This window comes from Paroedura picta, chromosome 6 (genome assembly GCF_049243985.1).
Source record: "Paroedura picta isolate Pp20150507F chromosome 6, Ppicta_v3.0, whole genome shotgun sequence".
In the NCBI taxonomy this organism is placed as follows: Eukaryota; Metazoa; Chordata; class Lepidosauria; order Squamata; family Gekkonidae; genus Paroedura; species Paroedura picta.
In genome coordinates this window covers 38,352,991-38,376,191 of record NC_135374.1, presented here as the reverse complement: position 1 = coordinate 38,376,191, position 23,201 = coordinate 38,352,991, and the positions used below count along the sequence as shown (strand labels likewise).

The 23,201-nt window shown below is 43.5% G+C and overlaps 1 protein-coding gene across 1 annotated transcript in view; it reads right to left on the bottom strand.

Annotated features, from left to right (window-relative positions):
* Positions 1-14,647, bottom strand: part of PLCXD2 (phosphatidylinositol specific phospholipase C X domain containing 2) — a 35,101-nt gene extending 20,454 nt beyond the window's left edge. Inside the window, exon 1 of the mRNA XM_077342165.1 lies at positions 14,276-14,647. Coding sequence (XP_077198280.1) covers positions 14,276-14,363 — 88 coding nt within the window. The 5' untranslated portion in view covers positions 14,364-14,647. The remainder of the gene's footprint in view (positions 1-14,275) is intronic.
* Between the last annotated feature and the right edge of the window lie 8,554 nt (positions 14,648-23,201).

The window sequence follows — 23,201 nt, the reverse complement described above, 5'->3', positions numbered from 1 at the left end:
ATTTATTTTTATTTTTATACGGCCCCTCATGACAGACCATCTCATGGCAGTTTACAGTATAAAATCAATAAAAACACAATATAAAACCCCCACAAAAGCCATTAATTATAGAAATAGAAAACAGAAGCCAAAAAACAGATGGTGGCATAGTTCCTTAATCTCATAAAAACCTATAACTGTGCCAGCCAAGGGCTACCTTATTAATCTTGCCAATCCAGGGGGCTGATCGTTCATGAAGGGCGGGACCTACAGATTGACATCTCTGGTCACATTTTAGATATGATACACATGATACACATTGACACCCAGATATATCCAGCATGTGCTGTGTCAGCCACATGCATCTGCTGCCACGTGCTTAATTGTACTATTATCACCAGCCCACACAGAGTAAGTTTCACAGAAGTGCTGTAAGAAATACATACAGCAAGGTCAACCTGTGGCTATGGTTGAGAGATCTTTCTCCTGACACTACACATGCTGTCAAAGCTTTCAAAATTTTATTTTACAACAATCCATGCTGTTTACATCCATAAAATCAATTAGTCTCAAAATCACATACACTATTTTTTTAAAACTGAAAGATCCTCATATTACTTTTCTTCATGTGGTGCACTGGCCTCTTGAAAAGTACAAACATGCAGTACTCACAAAACACTAGAAAATGTTCAGGATGTGGCAAAATATGATTTTGTCATCTGGATGATTTCACTTTCGTGAAACGCTGTCAGCAGTTCTCTCAAAAAGATGTAAGAAAAATGTCTTCCCAATCAGGAAGACACTTTAGTATGCATTTGTCCATCACATTTGTATCCCACTTTTCTTCCAGGGAGCAGAAGGGCAATCCGTAGACGGGCCAGGGCTCAGTATCCTGCCTAGGACTCCTCTGCTCCTGCTTGGTGCAGCATCAAGAATTGTGGGGAAATGGGCATTGTGCCAAAACAGCAATGTTGTTCCCAACATAATGCCAGTGTCATTGTTCCTTCCCCCTAGTGTCTCCCACAAGTTGCTAGCATTTGTTTGGCAACCCAAGTTCGCATCCTTTTTATTTTCATGAGGAATCTGTGAAGTGGGCTGGGTTGTCAACCAGCATGTGGATGACACCAAGCTATTTCTGCTGATGGACAGCCATTTGTTTGTCCTCGATTAGTTGACAAGATGATTGGAGCCTTGGAGGCCATGGTGAACAGGCTCAAGCGGAGTTGGCTGAAGTTGAATCCAACTAAGATGGAGGTCCTCTGGCTGGGTTGGCATGCCACAGGGGAGGTGGTGCAACTCCCAGTTCCTAATGGGGGTCACTATAATACCATCCACCGTGGTTAAGGCCCAGATCACAAATGTTGCCCACCAGGCATTTTATAATCTCCATCAAGCACCACAACTCATACCCTACCTCTTGGCATCTGACCTCGCCACAGTGATCCATGCAACGGTCACCTCCAGGATAGACTACTGTAACTTGCTCTATGCAAGGCCAGCTTGGTGTAGTGGTTAAGAGTGGCAGCTTCTAATCTGGTGAGCCAGATTTGATTCTCCACTCCTCCACACGTGGCCAGCTGGGTGACCTTAGGCTTGTCATAGTCTGGTCTCATAGAGCAGTCCTGTCAGGGATCTCTCATCCCCATATACATCATAGGTTGTCCGTTGTGGGGAGAGGAAGGGAAGGCACTTTGAAACTCCTTTGGGTAGTGAAAAGCAGGGTATAAAAACCAACTCCTCTTGTTCTCTTGAATCTGCTCCAAAAACACTAACTGGTCCAGAATGCAGCCACTCAGGTTCTTACTGGGACCCAATGGAAAGTACATAATCAGTCTGTGGTCTCCAAACTGTACTGGCTCCAGACTGGAAGCCAGATCAGGCTCAAAGTTTTGGTATTAAACGGCAAAGCCCTACAGTCTGGGACCCTCATATCTTCAGGACCACCTATCCTCCCAAGAATGCTAATATCTGGTGACTTCTTTTACTTTAACCACTACACAATACTAGCATTTGCTTTTGGACACCATTAGACACCATTTCCTTACAGGCACACCATTTTATTTGCTTCTCCATTGTCTTTTATTTTTGAAGGCATTTCAGGGTCCTCCTGTTTCAAAACTCAGGAATTATGTACTATATAACACATAACTATATAACTAATATCAGCTCCACTGAAATAAGCCTATCCTTACAAAAGGAAACCTACTAATTTGTTTATTGAAAATATTTATTTTATTTGTTACACCTCTATACCACCCTCCCTTGTGGCACAGGGTTGTTTACAATGAAATTTATGGCTCACAGTTCACTGTGATGCTGCCCCCCACCCCACCCCAGTCTCCTAGGAATCCTGGGTCATAATGTAGAATGATGGATTCACTCAAAGTTTGTGCACATTTTTGCCCAGATTTCAGTGCCAATTCTGATACAGGGCTTATCATCCTGCTACAGGGATGAATCAGTCTTTTGGGGTTCACTTCCTAATTGTCCATTCCTGCATTTTCTCATGTCCATGACCTTAAAGAAAACAGATGGTCACCTTCATTTCTTATTCTATAATTCAGCAAAGTCCTTCTTCAGGTTGTTTCTGATCAGCCGCCATGGAACAGTAATGGAGAAGTGCGCTCCATCCCTATCTAAGCTTTTTGAAGGAGTAACCTTTAAGAGGAAAGTCCAGCAAATTACAGAAAATGATTCCAACTGAAAATTGAAAATAACTTTGATTCAGCCAGTCACACAAACAAGACAGCCCCAAAGTCTGGTTTCGAATTGGGCCATGGCTACTTCCACACAGGAATCTCCCCCACCCACCATCCTCACTCCAAGCAGCAAGTTGCCCCACAGACTTTGGTAATATCCATAGGATATCATGCCTAATCCAGGCATGATTCATGCAACTCTCACACTTCTCAGCAATAAAAAATTCAAATTTTCTTCTTTATCTTGGCCCATTCTGCCATGCTACTTGACTCTGCTCTGTGTGTGGCTTTGTGGCTCTGTGTGAAAGCAGCCTTAACTAAGGCAAGTTCCTATCACAGTTGGTTCTCCTCTAATCATTGGAACATTTGTTTCAAAGTAAAGTATTAGTGCAAAAGTGAGAGTACCACTTACATTAGTGATACATATGACAATAGAGAAGCATGATTATAACTTAATTTTTCTTGCTCAGGGAGAAGGGAAAATTTAGGGGAAAAAATTGGAAAAGAAATGCTAACTCTAAGCATCTTATATATCCAGAGAATGGGGACTCCTATTTTAACACTAAACAAAACTTCCTTTACGCAAACAGTTTTGTCTTTGAACATGAGTAGATTTAGATATTCCAGTTAACTGTCATTTGTTTACCATAACTGGTTGTACAGTTATAGTACAGTATGGTACAGTTACAGCACATCAACCCTAACCCTAACCCGTCACAGATAACTAATCACAAAATGCCATGTAGATAAAGATGTTTTACATGCTTTGTACAAGTCCATTACTAAGAACATAGTACATATATCCTCAATGAGCTTATTCCACTGAATTAGAACTATTAGTACAGAAGCAGCCCATGACTAAATTGAACATACCTAAATAATGAAGTGGAGAGAAGTGCAAGGACCCTAACAGGGGCAGTCCTTTAACATACTGTGATACAGTATGGGGAACTTCTGTACACTGTTGATTAGATGCATGAGGATACATGGGGCAGATTTAAAAATGCAGGACTGATTTTTCTTATTATCTGTTCTACTACTCCTATGGCTCTTTTAGTGTTTGGTCATTAATGGGTTTGTGTCACGCTAGCAGCATGACAAAAATTTGCCTCTAAAAGTGATAAGGGTTACATAAAATCACCAGAGGGTGGGGCGGGGGGAAGCAGTTGGCAAACTTTTATGCTGGTAGGGCTTGGTGAAAATGAATTCCACATGCCTCCCCGCAAGACAGTTCTCAGGCTGTTAAATACAGCTGAAAGCAGGGGTGCCTTGCTTTTAATTTAGTGCTTCCATTGTTCCTAGCCAGGTGTAGAAGTAAAGATAATAATTTTGAGCAACATTACAAAGATTCCTATTGCTTATATTTGTCATTACAATAGTATGCCTTAAAAAGCAAGACATAGGATCCATGCTGTCAGTAATGGTGTCATGTGAAGGGCATTAAGAGGAAACTGACAGTCATCTAACTTAGTCTGAAGAGTCATTAGCTTATCTTAAAATGTACTTTGTGCATCTCATATAAACTATGATGTAACACAAAGGTAGTGCATCACCCGATATATCACATAATTGATCAGACTTTAATTACATATCATCTATATTACACATTGGGAAGGAGTCATAGATACACATGGCAAGGTTGCACTAAGCAATTCTTTTTCCAAATAATTACTATGTGTCCTTTCCTGCCTCATAACAGAAGACATTTGTATCATTTATTTGATAACGGTTGAGGAATTGTGGTAATTAGTTCCCAACAACCTAGAATATTGATGGCACCATAAAGACAAGAAAACTCAAAGCTAGCAGATCTCAGACTTCTCTCCAACCTAACACGTGGCATGTTGCATAGATGACTGATGATTATGTGCCCTGACATTGGCAAGATGTAGCACATCAACCATAAATCTTTGCACAGCAACTCTTCTCACAGCCACAAACATATTCATTAAGCATACTTTCAGTTATCTTTGAAATACCTGTAACAAAGGTGGGTTGCTAATAGTGTATGGAGATGAGCTAAAATCTGGGAGTTTGTGAAACTTTGAGTTATTTAAAAATTGTTTTTATTCTAAGTTTTAGATTATCTGATGATAGCTATAACCCTGAATAATACCAATATTCAGACTGAATAATACCAAACCAATGGCTCCAACCCAGACGATATTGTATCAGAGCACATGGGACCTTTTAAGTCTAAGAAGATGCTGTTAAAATAAATTATGGTAACCTGTTCCAGGTCAGTTAGCCATTTCTCTTTTAATTTGGTGCATACTGGCCTGGACAAATTATGTTGATTCCAAGGAACCAATCTGATATTTTTAGGAACCAGTTCTTAATATTTAAATTGTTACACAAGCACCTACATTGGCTATGTGGATCATGAAAATGTTGGTTTCAAAATGAACCATGTGACAAAACATCTGATTGTTTTGATGTGTAACCTATACTCTAGGCAAGAGGTTACTATCAGGACAAAATATCAAGAAACAGTTGGCAAAGTTATCTATGTCTGTTCAATCTGTTTGCTGAACATATGGTAAAGAAAGCTGAACTAGATTTAGATCAAGACAGAGTGAAAATTAGTGGAAAGACCATTAGCAATCCGAGATATGCAGATGACACCATACTACTTGCAAAAATCATTAACAACTTGAAATGACTATGGACAAATATTAGTGCCAATGAGGGATTACAGCTGAACCTCAAGAAGACAAAGGTACTAAATACTGGGGAACTACTTTACTTTAAGGCTATTGATGAAGAAAATGAAATTGTTCAAGAGTTTCTGTTCCTTGGCTCCACCATCAACCAAAAGGGGGACTGCAAACAAGAGATCAGAAGACTGAGATTGGGAAGGGCAGTCATAAAGGAGCCTTAAGTGTAAGGATGTGTCAACTGATGAACAAGAAGATAATTCATGCCACTGTATTCTCTCTTAGTGTGTATGGATATGAAAGCTGAGCAATGAAGAAAGCTGATGGCAAAATAGATTAATTTGAAATGTAGTGTTGAAGGGTCCCCTGGACTGCAAGGCAAACAAACTGGTCAGTCCTCGAGGAGATCAGCCCTGACTGCTCCTTAGAAGGCCAGATCCTGAAGATGAAACTCAAATTCTTTGGCCACCTCATGAGAAGGAAGGACTCCCTGGAAAAGAGCTTAATGCTGGGAGGGCAAAAGAAGAGGGGACAGCAGAGTTTCTGGCTCTCATGACTTACTTCCCCACCTAATTGCCTAAAAAGACATGATACCACTTCTGGGGTTCCTTGAAGCTGGGAAAATATTTCAGGAATTCCTCCCTGGTCAAAAGGTTGAAAAAGGCTGCCCTTAGCAAAGGAAAAACATGATTAAACCATTTTTGCCTTTTTGAGAGCTCCTAAAGAAGGAAGCTAACATATGGCTAGTTGGAGATTCCTACAGACAAGCATTAAAAAAAGACCTTTTTTCTGTTTATTTTTTCTAGCACACAGATTACTAGTAGTGACCAGCAGTGTTGCCTGATTTTAATGTGTCCTCTCTCTAAGACTTGCTTGGTTATCTAAAATACATCAGTAAAAGTTTGGAATTTTCTAAGTAATTCCTAAGCAGCACTTTCTACCAAGATACATTCCTTTAAACACCTGTGAATCTTATTCTTTTTATGCAAAGGTAAGAATGACACCTCCCCAATTCTTAAAATAGCATAAGAGTTGTAGCACATTGCCGTAAATGAGCCTAGCTAACCAGGATAAAGTGTTCAGTACTGTCTACCTCCGGCTTTACGATGTAAGCTGATAACTTGCAGAGGTCAAGTAACATTCCCAGCCCCAGCCCATACTGTTAATGTATTACTGCAAGCACGGGTTAATTATTGAGTGATCTTTTCTCTGAAACATCCAGGACTGCTTTCTGTTAGAGATAGGATTCCAGACTAGATGAATCATTGTTTGACTGTAGAAATGCTTATGTGTGGTCATCTTCCAAAATGGGCATATCCACAGTCTGGCACAAGGTGGCATTTGGCTTGCCATATGCAAGACACTTAAGTAACAGGAAACTTGGGTGTTGAGCAGAGCCAACTTTAATCATGTTGCTAGAAAGGCAGGTTTTGCTAGTGCATTTTCCAACATCCAAAAACAAATATACTGTTCATAGTCCAAAGAATTACCTATCACAACTGTTTAAATGAATAGAAATGTGATATGTAGAATTATAATTCACATATACATAATAGTATATATGCTAAGGCAAAACAGGAGTACATTTCACAATGAATGGTATCATTGTAAAACTCCAGCATAAGTACAAAAGTTTTGATGGAATGAAACAAAAATAGTGCTTTATTCAGAGTGAAAGCCTACCGGACTCATCCTTATCCAGATTTGGCTTCGTGAATATAACCAGAGCTATGTGATACTTTGATGTCATCATACTCGTGACATGATCTTGGTATACTGGGTCATTTTTTCTTTAAATGTATTAAAGCATTTTCAAGAAGACAATAGTAAAATAAAGTTGAAAAACAGAAGGTTAAGTGGGTCTCCTGAAGAACATTTTACGTCCATCTTATCTTAAGCTCACATAAAACCTTTGTGCACAACAATGGCTCCTTTCATATATATCTCTGTCGTTGGATATAAACTGATATATTATGGTAAAAAGTTAGGCCACAAATTTCACTTCAAGAAAACACATGAACCTATACTTTTTTTCAAAGCTTTTGGCAGTGGTCTGAAAACTGAGCATCCTCTGGGTACAAGCAGATCACTATGAGAGGTGATAAATTGAATTTTAGATACCTCTAGCTTTCATTGAGGCATTGGCCCCAAGACCTATTTAAAGAGCAAAAATTCAGGGGGCAATGTTATTGGTCTACAACATGCAATTTCCTCATAGGCATATCTTACTGCTTTCCTCCAAAACTCTTTTCTGCATTCAGGGGGAGTTGAGATATAGACAGGGGCTCAGAAAACTTAAGGGAATGTTGTTAACCAACCTGAGCAACTTAGAAGGATGGGTTAGAAATAATTTTTTTAAACAACACTTCAGAGGACTTATAAATAAGTCCACAAAATTGAGCTAGGGGCAAATAGTGGGGGATGTCTCTACAGACCTGAAATCTCAGGTCTGCAAAAGAATCTGAAAGCTAATATAGACATGACTGTATTATAAAGAAAATTGACCATCGAGAGAAGGTTTGCTGACCCTTCTAAGCCTTTATCTCTCAGGGAAGAGAAATAAGGGTGAAGGGAAAAGGGATAAATGAGAAACCACTGATAACATTCTTCATACTTTAAGAAACCCAAAAAGTGATGTCAGCATTCCACACCTTCCTGTCACACCCCCATAAATCATTTTTATGACTGGGGTCCTTCCCATTTCCACCCCCTCCAGGCCCATTATAGGCCATTTTGGGAACGTGGTGGGTGTGTTGACCTGACATGATATGGTCATATTAACTGCATTTTTAAATTAACTTCTTTAAAAATATTTTTAAAATAACAAACTCTAACCCAGTGGTTTCTTATGAATTGAGTAACAGAAATTTACAAATTGGAACCTGCAAGGAATTGCTGGGGGACATCCAATTTCCCTCTTCTCCCTAAAAGCACCCACAGCTTCCCCCCCTTTGCTTTCATTCTTATCTCCTTCCCACCCAACAGCCAACCTATGTTTACCTTCCTCAGCCTAGGAAAACTAAGGCCAAGTTGTATAGTGTTGGCCACTGGGTCAGGCTTACTTGTATGGCAAAGAATCCCCAAGGACTTGTGTACGGGGGGACACCTCACTTTCCCCAGTATCCCCACACACTATTTCCTTTTTACCTCCTCCCAGCAACCCTGTACCCTCTGCCTTATTCTCTTCATCTCAGTCATTCACCATTAACCTTTTTATTTCCCTCCCATTCTCAGCTACATTATTTTCTTCATTTACACCCCATCTTTCTCCACAGTGAGGGCATGACACCTCATCTCATTTTACTCTAGGGTTGTTAGTTCTGGGTTGGGGAATTCCTGGAGATTTTGGCAGTGGAGTTTGGGAAGGGGAGGGACATCGGTGGGGTATAATGTCATTGTGTCCACCTTCCAAAGTAGCCACCTGCTCCAGCAGAACTTATCTCTGATTCTTGGAGATCAGTTGTAGTCACAGGAGTTTTAATTGCTGCATCCCCTGGAAATTGGCAACTCTATTGTCTCTTCTCCTTTTCCTATTCCCAACAACCCTATATCAGCTAGACAGTTTCCATGACAGGCCGATTTGAACCTGAGTCTTCCAGGGTGGCTACTGTTGAACAGTAGCAAGCATCCCAGAAGCATGTAAGTCAGGTAGCAGCAGGCAGCCCAGTGGTTGCTTCCAAGCCCGGTCCAGTGAGTCATCCCTTGCAGGCCAAAACAGCAATGGAAAGGGGGTGCTCCAGGTTGCAGTGACTGCTAGTGGGGCTCCTGGGTTATGCAGCTGCCGAAATACAGAAAACTGACTTGTTCTAGGTTAGACAATTAGTGCATCTAGCTCAGTGTCATCTACACTGGCAGCAGTGGCTTTCCAGACAGAGATCTTTCCCAACCCATTCTATCCAAATGGAGATGCTGAGACTGAAGAGATGATCCAAAGCATGAACTGAGCCTGTCTCAATCAGACGACTTTAAAAATTAAGTCAAATTTAAAATAATGCAAGAAGCATCTTGCCTATCCTCCAAAACATGGTGAGAATATGAAGCCTATCCTAGTCAAATGTATACAAATGAACATATTATTGAAAAATGGTTTCTTGCACACACAGAGCTTAAAACAATGAAGATCATTGTGCTATGGTGGCAGCTGCTGCTAAAGCAATGCTTAAACAATGTGCACAATCAGAGGTGCAGCTTAGCAAAATGCCACTTGGCCCAACATTCTAAAAACATATGGTTAGGAAAGGGGTCAGAGGGCACCCTGGTGGGAACCCTTGAAAATCATGGTACCCATATTTAGCTCTTGCAAGAATGCTCAAAATACCATTCATACAATGAGAATCTGGGGCTTTCTGGCGAATCAACAGAATAAGTTTACCTAATCATATTTTATCTGTCCATGTCCCCAGGTAGCTTGGGATAGCATACCTGGTGTTCTTTCAGCAAGTTTTATCTTTGTAACAACCTCTGAGGTAGTTGAATCCAACAAAAAATGACAAGCATCAGTTTAACCAGTGAGCTTCACCGTTGAGTTAAAAAATCAGCCTTCACTGTGTTCTGATATTTAGCTATGCCTGGGAGAAGCAGATTATTGCACTGCAAAGTACAGTCATGTATACTGTCCATCACTCTAGAGATTGTTTAAACCATGAATCTAGCATGAACCTGCACTATAACTAGGACTGGTCCAACCATCTGACAAACCTTTTAACTGTGTAGGGGTAACAGCAGACAATGTCTATTGTCTTCTTGACCAGCCTATGGGCTGCCAGAAGTATCTGGTTGGCCACCAAAAGAACAACTATATATTTTTATTATTATTACCAGGATGATAGGTGCTGTTAGGAAAGGTGCCATTTCTCTGCCTTAAGAGCTATGAAATCTTACTGACTACAATCTAGTTGTTTAAGATATGCAAGATTGGGGGAGGGACTAAAGAAGGCTGGACATTGGAAAGAACATGAAATGGAGATATTTAAAATTAAGTACTTTGATGGCACTAAATCACCTTCAAGCCCCTTATATGAAGCTCTGCTGGGTATGAGTCACTGGATAACCCTAGATAAGCCTCTGTCACTCATACCTTTCTGCATCTGCAATATGCAGGAAAACATTATTCACATAGTGTCAAAAACAAATGTTCCATGGCTGCAATTCCTGATATGCTGTCTGCCTCTGAAAACCATCCATAGCAGGACCTGATATTTAAATGCCAACCTGGCTGGTTTAAGCCCAATACAGAAGAGATAAAGGAACACACTGGCTTGTCAGTATTCCCTACTAGGCCTTAAAGCAGATGAAGAAGGTATTTGGGGGAGTTACTTTTCAAGAAATAATGAAGACACAAATTCTTTTCTAGTACTTGTGTCCCCAATGAAGCCACCATGAAACTGCCTTTTAGTCCCAAATTATACTTTAGATGTAATAATCACAGAGTTTCTTCGTGTTGTTTGGCCATTAGTTTACAGAGTTAAAGAATACTGAGAGGAAAGAAGGGGGAGAGGGAATGAGGGGAAATAAATATGTCTCTCTCTCACACACAAATGTTTAAATCAGTCAGTCAGTAACCTTTTATTGGCATAAAATGTATAAGACATATAAAAAATGTTTAAATAAATTCCAGCTTCATTCACAATAGGAAAAAGCTGGGTGTGAAGATGGAATTTTTAGAAGTGTAAAGAGCACTTGCAGGAAGACCAAATTTGGACCAGTGGCTAGTGAGAAGAGGACTTCTCTTGATTTCCAGCACAACCACGACTCTATGTGCTACCTTCCACCTTGTGGAATGGCCTACCTGGAAAGATGAAGAAAGCTCCCACACCCTCATCATTCTGCAGACTGTACGAAGCAAATTCTTTTTCAATAGGGTTTTTTTAAATACAGAGATTAGAACCGCAGTATAATAGAACAATCCAGAAGGGCACTTTTATAAGGAAAAGGCACTATAATCTATTGCAATGTTTACTGTATGTATCACCTTGCTTTCCCCATGCCTACCTTTATAAGCCACTCTCGGACTTTGTCATGGACCATCTTTATTTATTTGATTTTTACACCGCCCTTCCCTTCTGGGCTCAGGCCTGTTTACAACATGCAGAATAAAATCACAATCACAACACAAAACATTAGTGACAGTTATAAAATTCTAAAAACTGCTATAATTAAAATTCTACATAATATTTAGTCATTCAATTCTTGGTGGTAGTTTGTATTCACATTAGGAGTTTGACGTTATTCACAGTGGGGGAGGGGCAGAGTGCCAATCAGATGTTTTAAGGCAACTGATATTATTCATTTGCCTCTCAGGAATAGCTGAGTGTGTGTAGGGAGGCAAGGACCTTTGATGTCACACAAGCTTCAACCATAGGCCTGGTAGAACAATTCCATCTTGCAGGCTCTCCAGAACTGTTTCAGGTCCCACAGGGTCCCAATCTTACCCAGGAGGTTGTTCCGCCAGGCTGGGGCCAGGGCTGAAATAGCCCTGGTTCTGGTTGAGGTTGTCTTTACCTCCTGGGGCCAGGGATCTTCAGCAGATTTTGAGCTTGAGTGGAGGCTCCTCTGAGAGGTACAGGGGAGGAGGCAGTCATAGAATCATAGAGTGGGAAGGGGCCATACAGGCCATCTAGTCCAACCCCCTGCTCAACGCAGGATCAGCCCAAAGCATCCTAAAGCATCCAAAGTATCCCAGAAAAATGTGCATCCAACCTTTGCTTGAAGACTGCCAGTGATGGGGAGCTCACCACCTCCTTAGGCAGCCTATTCCACTGCTGAACTACTCTGACTGTGAATTTTTTTTCCCTGATATCTAGACTATATCGTTGTACTTGTAGTTTAAACCCATTATTGCATGTCCTTTCCTCTGCAGCCAATGGAAACAGCATCCTGCCCTCCTCCAAGTGACAACCTTTCAAATATTTAAAGAGGGCTATCATGTCTCCTCTCCTGTAGGTCCCACATCATTTAGGGCTTTGAAGATAAGTACCAATACCTTGAACCTTATTTGGTCCTCAACTTGGAGCCAGTGCAGCTGGGAAAGCACTGGTTGAATGTGCTCACTCCATCCTGTTCTGGTGAGGACTTGGGCCACTGCCTTCTGCATAGTTGGAGCTTCCAGATCAGATACAAGGGTAGCTGCAGTCATCCGGCCTGGAGGGGACCGTTGCATGGATTACAGTGACTAGGTTAGGTATTGACAGATAGTTGTCATGCCTAATGTAGGCGGTAGAATGCCTGGCGGGCAGTGTTCGTGACCTTAGACAGTTGGCCGAGACAGTTTTGAGCTTGCATTGTTTTCTAATTCTGTAATCGCAGTCCTACTGCATTGTTTAAAAACAAATCAATTTGTCTGTTTTATACTGTCTAATTGACTTCTTAAAAATATATTCTGCAATTTGCCTTGAGACTCAGTGAGGCAGGTAACAGAATAATATTTCATCCACAGAGGAAATCCTATAAAGGAACTCATAAACCACCCAGATCCATAGGGAAGGGCGGTGTGTGTGTGTGTGTGTGTATGTATATATATGTGTGTGTGTGTGCGCGTGTACGTGTGTGTATGTATACACACACATACACATATATATACATATAGATATATACACATACATACACACACACACATATATATATATTAATGATAGCTAGCTAGCTAGGTGGTGGTAAAGATGTGTGCCAGGAAAATGGCTTTTAGTTTGTCCCAAATACACTTGCTCTCACATCTGCAATGCAGTAAGTATTCTGTAGAATTTTCTCTAATTTCATAAAGGATCAAGGCCCACAACTGGGTTGTGCCCCAGCTGAAGGTGGTCAGACCAAAGACTACAACATTTTATTAGAAGAGATTAAAGCTCAAAAAAGAATGTGACCAGATGCAGGTCCTGTAATCATATAGAAGTGGATGTGGCCTTTCCATCCTGGCACAACAAATTGCACTTCCCAACTATCCATTTCCTAAGACAACTATTAAAAATCGAGGACCCTTTTGCACCTGGTCACCCTAAAGAGAGGTACTGTAAAGAAAAAATGAAGTTCATGATAACTAATATAAAGACTAATAAACAAGACTAAAGTTGTAACTTGAAGGAGAAGCATGTTTTCCTTCCCTCCTTGATAAATGTTTAAATGGTCATTGTTATATATTCCAATTTTTAGAAACATTAAGTTGCACATATGAGGAATATGGGTGAAAAGTCATTAAAATATTTCCATAAATTTGAGACTAAATTACAATTATATTTTAATTTGCAGAAAACTTCAAAATAATACCATTGGTTAGATCTGGGAAAACCAGGTTTGAATCCTCATTCCACCATGGAAGCTTGCTGGGTGCTCTTGGGCCAATCACACTCTGCCAAAACTACCTCACAGGGGTGTTGTGAAGGAGGGGAGGAGGGGAGCCAATTTGTGCTCCAAGTGGGGAGAAAGATGAAATACACATCAAGTAAATAAAATGTCTAGATTTATATTATCTGAAACAAACAGGAGCCAGAGCCTAGGTGGCAGTTAGGCTATGACCTGAAAGTCCCCAGATTAAATCCCTGCTGTGCCATGAAAGCTCACTGGGTGACGTTGGGCTGGTAGGGTTACTGGGAGAATAAAACTGAGTAAGCAAAAAATAAAGTTGTAAACTATACTGAATCCCCTCGGGACGAAAAGCTAGGTGAAAGAAATAAGGAAACCTGAGTTGATTTCCCCCCCCCCCCCTCTTCCCCAAAAGGAAGAACTGTACTAGAAAAACAGCCGTACTCGGGACACAGTTCCGGGGCACAGAGGGTTTTCCCACGCCTTCCAGGTTTACCGTAGAAAGCGCAATGCCAGTGAAAACCCCAAACGAAGCCTTCGAAACTAAAGCCAGATAGGGAGGGAGGGAGGAGGGGAAGAGGGGCGAGAAGCAAAGCAGGTATCCCGAGCAACTGTTCAGCGCCACCGGGGGACTCCGCCCCTTACCTGGGATCGCCAGATTGGAAAGAGGCAGAGCGCGGAGCGCAGGCGGCAAGTTGCCCATCCACTCGGCGTTGCTGCCTTCCCCGGCCATCGCCGCCGCCTCTCGCCACCTTGGAGCCGCGACTTCACGCTGGCCGCCGCTAGCCCTCCTAGTGGCTCGGCGGCTCCTCGGGGTCAGGGGCGGGGGGCAGCCGCGAGCGCCTCAGGGCGCCCCTTCCCGGCCATGCTCTGGTAGACCAGGGCGCCCGTGCCCGCCACTGCCCTGCTACCCGCTCCGCGAACGACCCAGCTGAGCCCGCCTCCGCCGGCCCCCTGCCCTCGCGCAGTCTGGCGCGCAAGCAGCCTCCCTCCAGCAAAATTGCCCCGCCGGACGCGCCTCCCTCGCCTTTTATGTAACAAGGACCGGCGCGCACCTGCAAGCCAAGGGCGCGCCCCGCCTTCGCACTCGGCAACCGCGGGGACCTCTCTGACTGGGGCCGAGGGCGGAGCAGGCAGCGCTCGGCACGAGCTCGGGGATTGGCCGCAGACGGGTAGGGCGCGTCCCCCGGGCCTCGGGCAGGGAGCCTGTCCCTCGCATTGCCGGCCAGTCCTCGGAGGCCGATTGGTGGGACTGGGAGGCCGTTTCCTTCCTGCAATTTCAACTGCTTCACCCGCCAAAGCGGCTTCTTGACGCTTTCAGGGGTTGAACCGGTGAAATGGAAAGGAGAAGTGGGGGGAGAGGCTGGTTGGGGGAAGCAGCAGTGGCAGAAGCCATGAGCCCTGTAGAAGAGGAAAGGGCACCTCTCCATTGTTTGGAGGCCTTTTCCTTGGGGGCACAGCTGCTGCATTTATTTTGTCTCCCCAGTCTTTTGTTCCCTGCACACAAACAAAATCATAAGAGTCCAAAGGATTGTATTCTTGTGGAACCCTTAAATCCGAGGAACCGGTGGAGGAACAGCATCAGGATATTTCCTACATACAGATGTTTTGTTTTGTTTTTTAAAACCCTTGTTTGAGAGGTTTTGTTTTGCACACACAGACACACAACTAACTTCTTGTCATACCAGACTGCTGTTTGATATAGTCTGTTTCTTCAGTATTTTCAGTTTTTCTGGTTTGGTAATATAATCTGTTATATAGCTAGTGGTGGTGACAGCATTCTAGTAGAACTATTCAAAATCTTAAAGAACGATGCAGTAAAAGTGCTACACTCAATATGCCAGCAAATTTGGAAAACTCAGCAATGGCCACAGGATTGGAAAAGGTCAGTTTACATTCCAATCCCAAAGAAGGGCAATGCCAAAGAATGTTCAAACTACCGCACCATTGCACTCATTTCTCATGCTAGCAAAGTTATGCTCAAAATCCTACAAGCTAGGCTCCAGCAATATGTGGACCGAGAACTTCCAGAAGTACAGGCAGGATTTCGAAGAGGTAGAGGAACTAGAGATCAAATTGCCAACATACGCTGGATCATGGAAAAAGCTAGGGAGTTCCAGAAGAACATCTACTTCTGCTTCATTGACTATGCTAAAGCCTTTGATTGTGTGGAGCACAACAAATTGTGGCAAGTTCTTAAAGAGATGGGAATACCAGAGCATCTTATTTGTCTCTTGAGAAATTTATATGCAGGTCAAGAAGCAACAGTGAGAACTGAACATGGAATCACGGATTGGTTCAAAATTGAGAAAGGAGTTCGGCAAGGCTGTATACTGTCGCCTTGCCTATTTAACTTGTATGCGGAGCACATCATGAGAAAGGCGGGATTAGAGGAGTCACCTCTAATTAGAGGGTGTAGGAAGACAACTATCTCCAGTCCAGGTAGACTTAGTGGTGACTGTAATAGCTCTTTAAAACAAATAGGATTTCAGTTTGTTGTAATGGAACTTAGTCTAACTTGAGATGAACTAGTACCCATATTTTTAGTTCCATATCAGATATTTCTAGTCACCCTACCAAATGGCTCAGATATTAAAAAGTTCATACACACATATACGTATACATAGAAATAATTATCTTTTGTTTTCCCTTAGGCCCTCAAATTCTGTGCATAAGCTTTTTATCCCCTATAGGTACTTATGATTTCTATTTTAAATAAAACTTTAATAGATAATGTATTTTCAAGTCTTGACTTTGAAAAAAAAACTCAGGAATGGTGCCATGAACATGACATTGCAGGGTGTGACATGGACCCGACCTCTTGAATGGTATTTGTCCATGCATTGTTATGAAGCCATTGCTATGTGAACCTTATAGAAGCATTCAAAAATGCAAAGCTTTTATATGTGATCTATATTGTATTCTGAGGTGCCCATAAAATTCTCCAGATGGATATATTTAATCATAGAATGTATTTGATGCTTTCAAAATCTCTTGTATTCCTAATTTAGTAACCTGACCACAGAGGACCATTTTTGAATAAGCAACAGGGATGCTGTTTTGGAAGGAAGCCCCGTCTCTGCAGACTAAAGATTCTCATGCTTTGCCAAAACATCTGAGGGTATTGCTTTCACTTGGACATGGGATGATTGTTATGCTCACTGTACAGACATAGAATGATGCCTGCTTCAGAACTAAATTCCATTGAAATGAAATCTACAGCACTGCTGGGTTATGAATGTATTAACATAATCAATTTTGCCACTATATAGAAAGATCTATTAGAATTGAACGAAAAAAGCACTGCTCACTGTAGATAGCATGACTCCTACTTTTTAAAAATCACTTCAAAATGGTGTCAGTGAACTGGTGGTGGCTACAAATATGCTGTTCTGTCCAGTGTTACCTGAAGAGGAGACACTTCTTGTTTCTCCAGCAAGAAGGAACTCTGGATGGTCCTAGTTTGTCTTCTAACAACAGCAACTGACTAGCAGAAGTCGTGTTCTTCTAGACTGATCCCAACTGTAGCACAGTTAGGGTGTCAAGCCACCCTCATTCTTGAAAAGAGATAATGTGCTATCTATAAAACAGAATTTTTGGTCTTGTGGAATATTTGGAACCAAAATATCTGAAGGATTGTGTTAGCCTATAGATGTTTGCTTGGGGATTAAGATCACAGGGAAAGGCCCTTCTACCTGATCCACCAATCAAGGTAGGACTGGTCATGAATGTATATCTTCTTACGTAGGATGGCAACTAGAAAATGGTTGCAAACTGCACTGCAGATTTAGGCTCATTTGAGAATGGACCCGTGCTTTGCAAAATGCTCAGAACCGTCTCTGGAGTCGGCATGTCTGACAATTCTAGAGTAGTTTATGTGGAAACTGAGCCAACTATTTCCTGGCAGCTTTCAAAGCATGAGTAAGGAGATGTAACTTCAGAAGCAGCCCTCATTTAATCCTGTCAACAATCCTGTGGCTAGATTAGGGTGAGAGAAAGTGGTTCACTCACTGTTAGCCAATGAGCGTTAGGGCAGACAAGGGCTTGAAACCGGATCACTCACATCCATAGCACCATGTCATGACAAAAATGATGTGGCCACGTAACAGTTTCATTCTTTGAAAATAACACATGCCTGACTACAAAGGACAGCTGTGCTCAGGAATCGCTTGTGACATTTGATAGCTGTAGCGCCTCAGAATTTATCATTTACTTTTAGAAGCTGTACGGATGCGAGCCATGCTTGGTGCCTCTTATGCTGACTAGTTCAGTCATTCCGATACAAGCCTCCAATTTTAAATGTGAGCAAGTATCTTGAAGGGAGGCATATATATCTGGAACAGCTTCGCTGTATAATATAAAAAGCGAAGGCCTAGGTGGGCAGAGAATGTGCGGGGCCAGTCCAGTATTTGGACCAATCAGAAGATGTTTCGGACTGGCCCCGCCCTCCTGGACTTTGGACCAATAGGGACGTGACACAGCCCAAAGCCCCCAGCCCAGCCAGGGGCAATCTGGCAAGCTGCTGACAGGGACACAGTAAGTGGGCTGGGAGTGGTGGTCTCCTTTCCCCCTTAGGCCAGGAAGCCCTCATGCTACCATGCAGAAGAGCGTGAGGGCTTTCCAGCCCAACGCTTGCTGTTGCAGAGGTTCTTTTGCCTCTGTTTCATCTGCACAACAACCCTGTGTAGTAGGCCTCAAAACTGCAGAGAGTCACAGAGAGAAATATACATGGCTTAGCTGTTTCTTCCCTCCAGCAGTGAGGCTGGCCAGAGCAGTATTTTAAATGAGAAGGGACTTTTATGTCAGCCAACTGTTTGGCAGAAGGGCAACACTCCCTCCCCATCAAAAGGAAAGCACACCCATGCCCACAGACTCCTCTGCGTTGCTCTCAGAAATGCCTCAGAGAGCCAGTTTGGTGTAGTGGTTAGGAGTGCGGACTTCTAATCTGGCATGCCAGGTTCGATTCTGCGCTCCCCCACATGCAGCCAGCTGGGTGACCTTGGGCTCGCCACGGCACTGATAAAACTGTTCTGACCGGGCAGTGATATCAGGTCTCTCTCGGCCTCACCCACCCCACAGGGTGTCTGTTGTGGGGAGAGGAATGGGAAGGCGACTGTAAGCCGCTTTGAGCCTCCTTCGGGTAGGGAAAAGCGGCATATAAGAACCAACTCTTCTTCTTCTACCTCACCTCAGTCAGGAGCAGTCAGAGGCTCCTTCACAGCAGGCCTGAAGGGAGCCACCTGCCAGCTCCATCAGTGGTCTCAGGAAAAGTGAGGAAAGTTGTTAGACGTGACAGTTAGGCCTGTGCAGTAGGCCTCAAGTGTTTTAACTCACACTTGAGGCCTACTGTTCCTTTTCCACAACAACCCTGTTCCTTTTCCACAACAACCCTGTCTAAACTCCAAAGCAGTCCTTTCTGCCTGGGGAGCTGATCTTTATAGTCTGATGAGCTGCAATTCCAGGAGCTCTCCAGGCTCCACATGAAGGTTGGCCGCCTTTGGGTTAGAAATATTCCTGGAGGTTTGGAGGTGAGACTTCAAAATTGTACAATACCTCAGAGTTTGGCCTTCAAAGTAGCCATTTTTCCCTGCAGAGCTGATCATTATAATCTAGAGATGATGGTAGAGGCTTGCAGACTGCAGTTGGGGTGGAGTGGTGTGGGTGTGCCCCTCCTGTAAGCCCTTACTAGCAACTGTTTGTATTTTGGGGTGTAGAAAGACTAGCATCAGTCCTGCGAGTATGCTCCTCCTGCCAGCCCTTACTAGCAACTTTGGGGGTAACTAGGTGATCCACTTTTATTAGGCAACAACTTGGCCTTGCAGACCACAACAGGGACTGCAGTTGCCAGCAGTAGGCCACAGGCTTCAGAAGGGCAGACATCACCAGCCAAGCAACCAAGGGGTATCTGGGGCCACATGCATTCCTTTTGAAGGGATGCATGTGAGGAAAGAGAGTTTTCCCTTTCCCACTTAGGCCAGGAAGCCCTCACGCCACCTTGCAGCCTAACTTCCTGGAGATGAGTTGTACTTCCAGGGGATTCTCAGTCCCCACCTGGAGGCTACCATCCCTAAACTTCAGTGGGATACAATGCTGCACAGTCACCCATCCAAAGCAGCCATTTTTTCCTGGGGACCTGATCTTTATAGTCTGGAGGTGAGCAGCAATTCCAGGAGACCTCTAAGCCCCAGCTGGAGGTTGGCTGTTCCTGGTCTGAACATTTTATCAACAGTAAATAAATGTAGATAGAAGGAGCAGGGTGGACACCTGTGTATTGTGTACAGCAGGGGCACATTTTATGGTCTGTGGCCTAATTCACACAAGAAGGGAAATGAGGTTGAACACAGAACTGGGAGGAATTGGTTGCAACATAATCTCCCCCTAAGAAGAGTCTCCAATCTGATTTTCCCTTCACATATCTGAAGACATGGCTCTGGAAAGCTCATCTATAACCACTATGCCACAATTCCCAAAGGTCAGTCCTCTCCCACACTCAACGAACACCCATCTCTCCACACCTATGCCCTCCACAGCACCACAGCCTCCCACAGAACACACACATTCAACCCCATGTCCTTACAGACTGGACAACTCCTCCCCTTCCGCTTTCCACCACCCAGCTCTAGTGTCCGTTGTATTCCTGGATACAACGGGCTTTGCCCCTAGTATGTATATAATTCTGGATCACTTTGTTCTAATATGAGAGTGCTCTGGAGAGAAGCACAACAGTTTTGGAGGAGGTTGGCTACAAAGTGTCTTGCGATTAAAATCTGCTGCATATTACAATTAGTATTGTTGAGATGCATGGTTCCATTGTTTGGTTTTCTTTTAATCAGTTAGCAGAGATTATGGAGTTAGAAATGTGACACCTAAAGATTCTTGGAAAATACTTTCAGAATTTCTGTGAGCACCCATTTAAAGTTGAATCAAAAGTATATGTCAAGAGATTCGACTGAAGATGGCGCCGTAACAGCTGGGCTTCTGTCCGGCTCTTAAGCCATGCTGAGGGTCAGGAGCAACCACACCTGGCAGACCTGAGCAGATATGCAAATCTCACTCGCCGGTCGCCCCAGGAACCGGGAACGGCATCCTGAGGGTCCTACAGATCCGTGGAGAGGGAGGGAGACTAAGCTCTCCGGATCGCCGTGGCATGTGCTCAAGGTCATGATGGCGCCCTTGTCGTAAATAACTTTCTAAGCCTGAAAGGACCAGCTGACCCTACATTCTTCCCAGATCATCTTTTACCAGACTGACAGGAGCCGAAGTCTACAACAGTAAAGACTGTAAGTTTTCTGGCTTTTCCTTTCTTTCCCCACAAGCTCTCCCCCCCCCTCCTCAACCAATTTACAAGTGAATTCTTTCGTCGAGTGAGAGGCTCCCAGCTAATTATACCCACTAACCAAACAGAGAGAGAGCTTAAGAAAAGAGAGACTTTAAAGTTTTGCTGGAGAGAGTTCAGTGGGGGAAGCTGACTTGATACGGAGATCGACAAACTGATAATTTTGGATCGCTCGTGCTCCCGCGAGACCTCATGAGACTTTCTGTTTATAGTTTGTGACTGCCTAGAACTACGGAAAAATTAACTAAGGCACAGCTTTTCCATTTGTTATGCGAAGAGAACTCAAAGATACTGAAAGCAGTCAATAAGGTGGAAAAGGAAATCCGAAAGACTAAGAAAAAGCTTTTAGACAGAATCGACGGTCTGGAAAAAATAGCTGATGAAAACACAACTCAGCCAACAATACTTCAAACGAGAATTCAATGTCTGGAAGTTAATCAACAGGAGGGGGAGAGAGCTAGGGACGTAAAAATCCAAAGCACCTTGGAAGAACTTGGGAAAACAGATTTAAGGAAGGAAAGCACCGAAAACCTGGAAGTCTATTTAGAGCAGGAAGTGATTTGGATCAACAAAATAAAAAGAGTCTATTCAAAGGCGACAGCACGCAGGAAGCTATCAGGAGATATCTCTGTGCGACCAGAGGAAGAGATCCAGATTGATAAAGTATACAGAGCCTACTTAAAGGCGACTGCAAGCAAGAATCAAGCAAGAGACTACTTTGGCCCTGACAGAAGGACAACTAGAAATACTCTACTATGGAAAAAAACACAATTTCATTTTCTGCGACCACCTGAAGTATGTGATGAACAGTGGAGCATTCTTCTGGTTTCCTGTGGGGAAGACAGCAGCAGTAACTTTTAGGACAGGACCAATATATGAAGGGAACTGACTTTATATCATCTAAGACAATAATAGAATATATTCTTATAATAGATTATACTCTCATATGTATCAACAATTACTCTGCTAAGAAAAATGGTAATAACTTCTAGGTCAGGATCAATATGTGACGGGAACTGAATATGTATGCCAATATGTATGCTAAAAGAGGATGGCAAACTATACTTCATATGTATTAACAAGACAGCAGCAGTAACTCTTAGGTCAGGGCCAATTTATGAAGGGGACTGACCTTATATCACTTAAGATAATAATAGAATATATTCTTATGTATTAACAATCATTTTGATAAGAAAGATGGTAAAAACCTCTAGATTAGGATTAATATGTGATGGGAACTGAATATGTATGTTAAAAGAGGATGGCAAACCATATCAGCTGGTCGCTTTTTCTCTTTACTTTTCTGTAAATGCTTCATATAATAATCTTTAAACAGCCCCGTGGTGCGGAGCGCCACGGACTGAATAAAGGAGTAAGGGCTGTGTGGGAAGAGTTAGGGCGGGCCTGTCCGGGATAAAAACTCGGAGGGGCCAATCAGGAGCCGCTTCGCAGCTCCTGATTGGCCCCTCCGAGTGTCCATCCCGCCCCAAGCAGCCAATGGGGAGCACCCATTGGCTGCTTCAGCCGCCCAGGGAATCTGCCCGGCTGCTCCAGACAGCCACGGGTGAGGGGCAAGCTGCGCTGCCTTCTCCCGGCCGCTCCGCCAGCCGGGAGAAGGCTCGGGAGAGTCTCGGGTGGGGGGTGGGCCGGGCAGCCTTCTCCCGGCCGGCGGAGCGGCCTCGCAGCATTGTGGACGCTGCGAGGCCGCTGCGCCGGCCGGGAGAAGGCTCCAGAGAGCCTCGGGTGGGGGTTGGGCCGGCCAGCCTTCTCCCGGGCAGCGGAGCGGGCTCGCAGCATCTACGACGCAGCAAGGCAGCTCTGCCAGCCGGGAGAAGGCTCGAGAGAGCCTCGGGTGGGAGGTGGGCCATGCCGCCTTCTGCCAGAGAGCCACGGGTGGTGAGAAGGCTCCAGAGAGCCACGGGTGGGGGGTAGGCCTTCTCCCAGGCCATCTAGCGCCCATTTCATTTGCATGTGAAATGGGCTTTAAATCTAGTAAATTATAAAATTATATAAAAAAGTATATGTCAAGTTACACATGGCGAAGACGAAGAAAAGGGGTGAAAAGCACCCCCCCTCCCTACTGTTTCTGTCCACAGACCAGGAGAGAAGGAAAATGGGTGCTCTCGAAGAAGAAGAAGGAGGAGGAGGGGAGGAGGAGGAGGAGGGGAGGAGGAGGAGGAGGAGGAGGAGGAGGAGTTGGTTCTTATATACTGCTTTTCCCTACCCGAAGGAGGC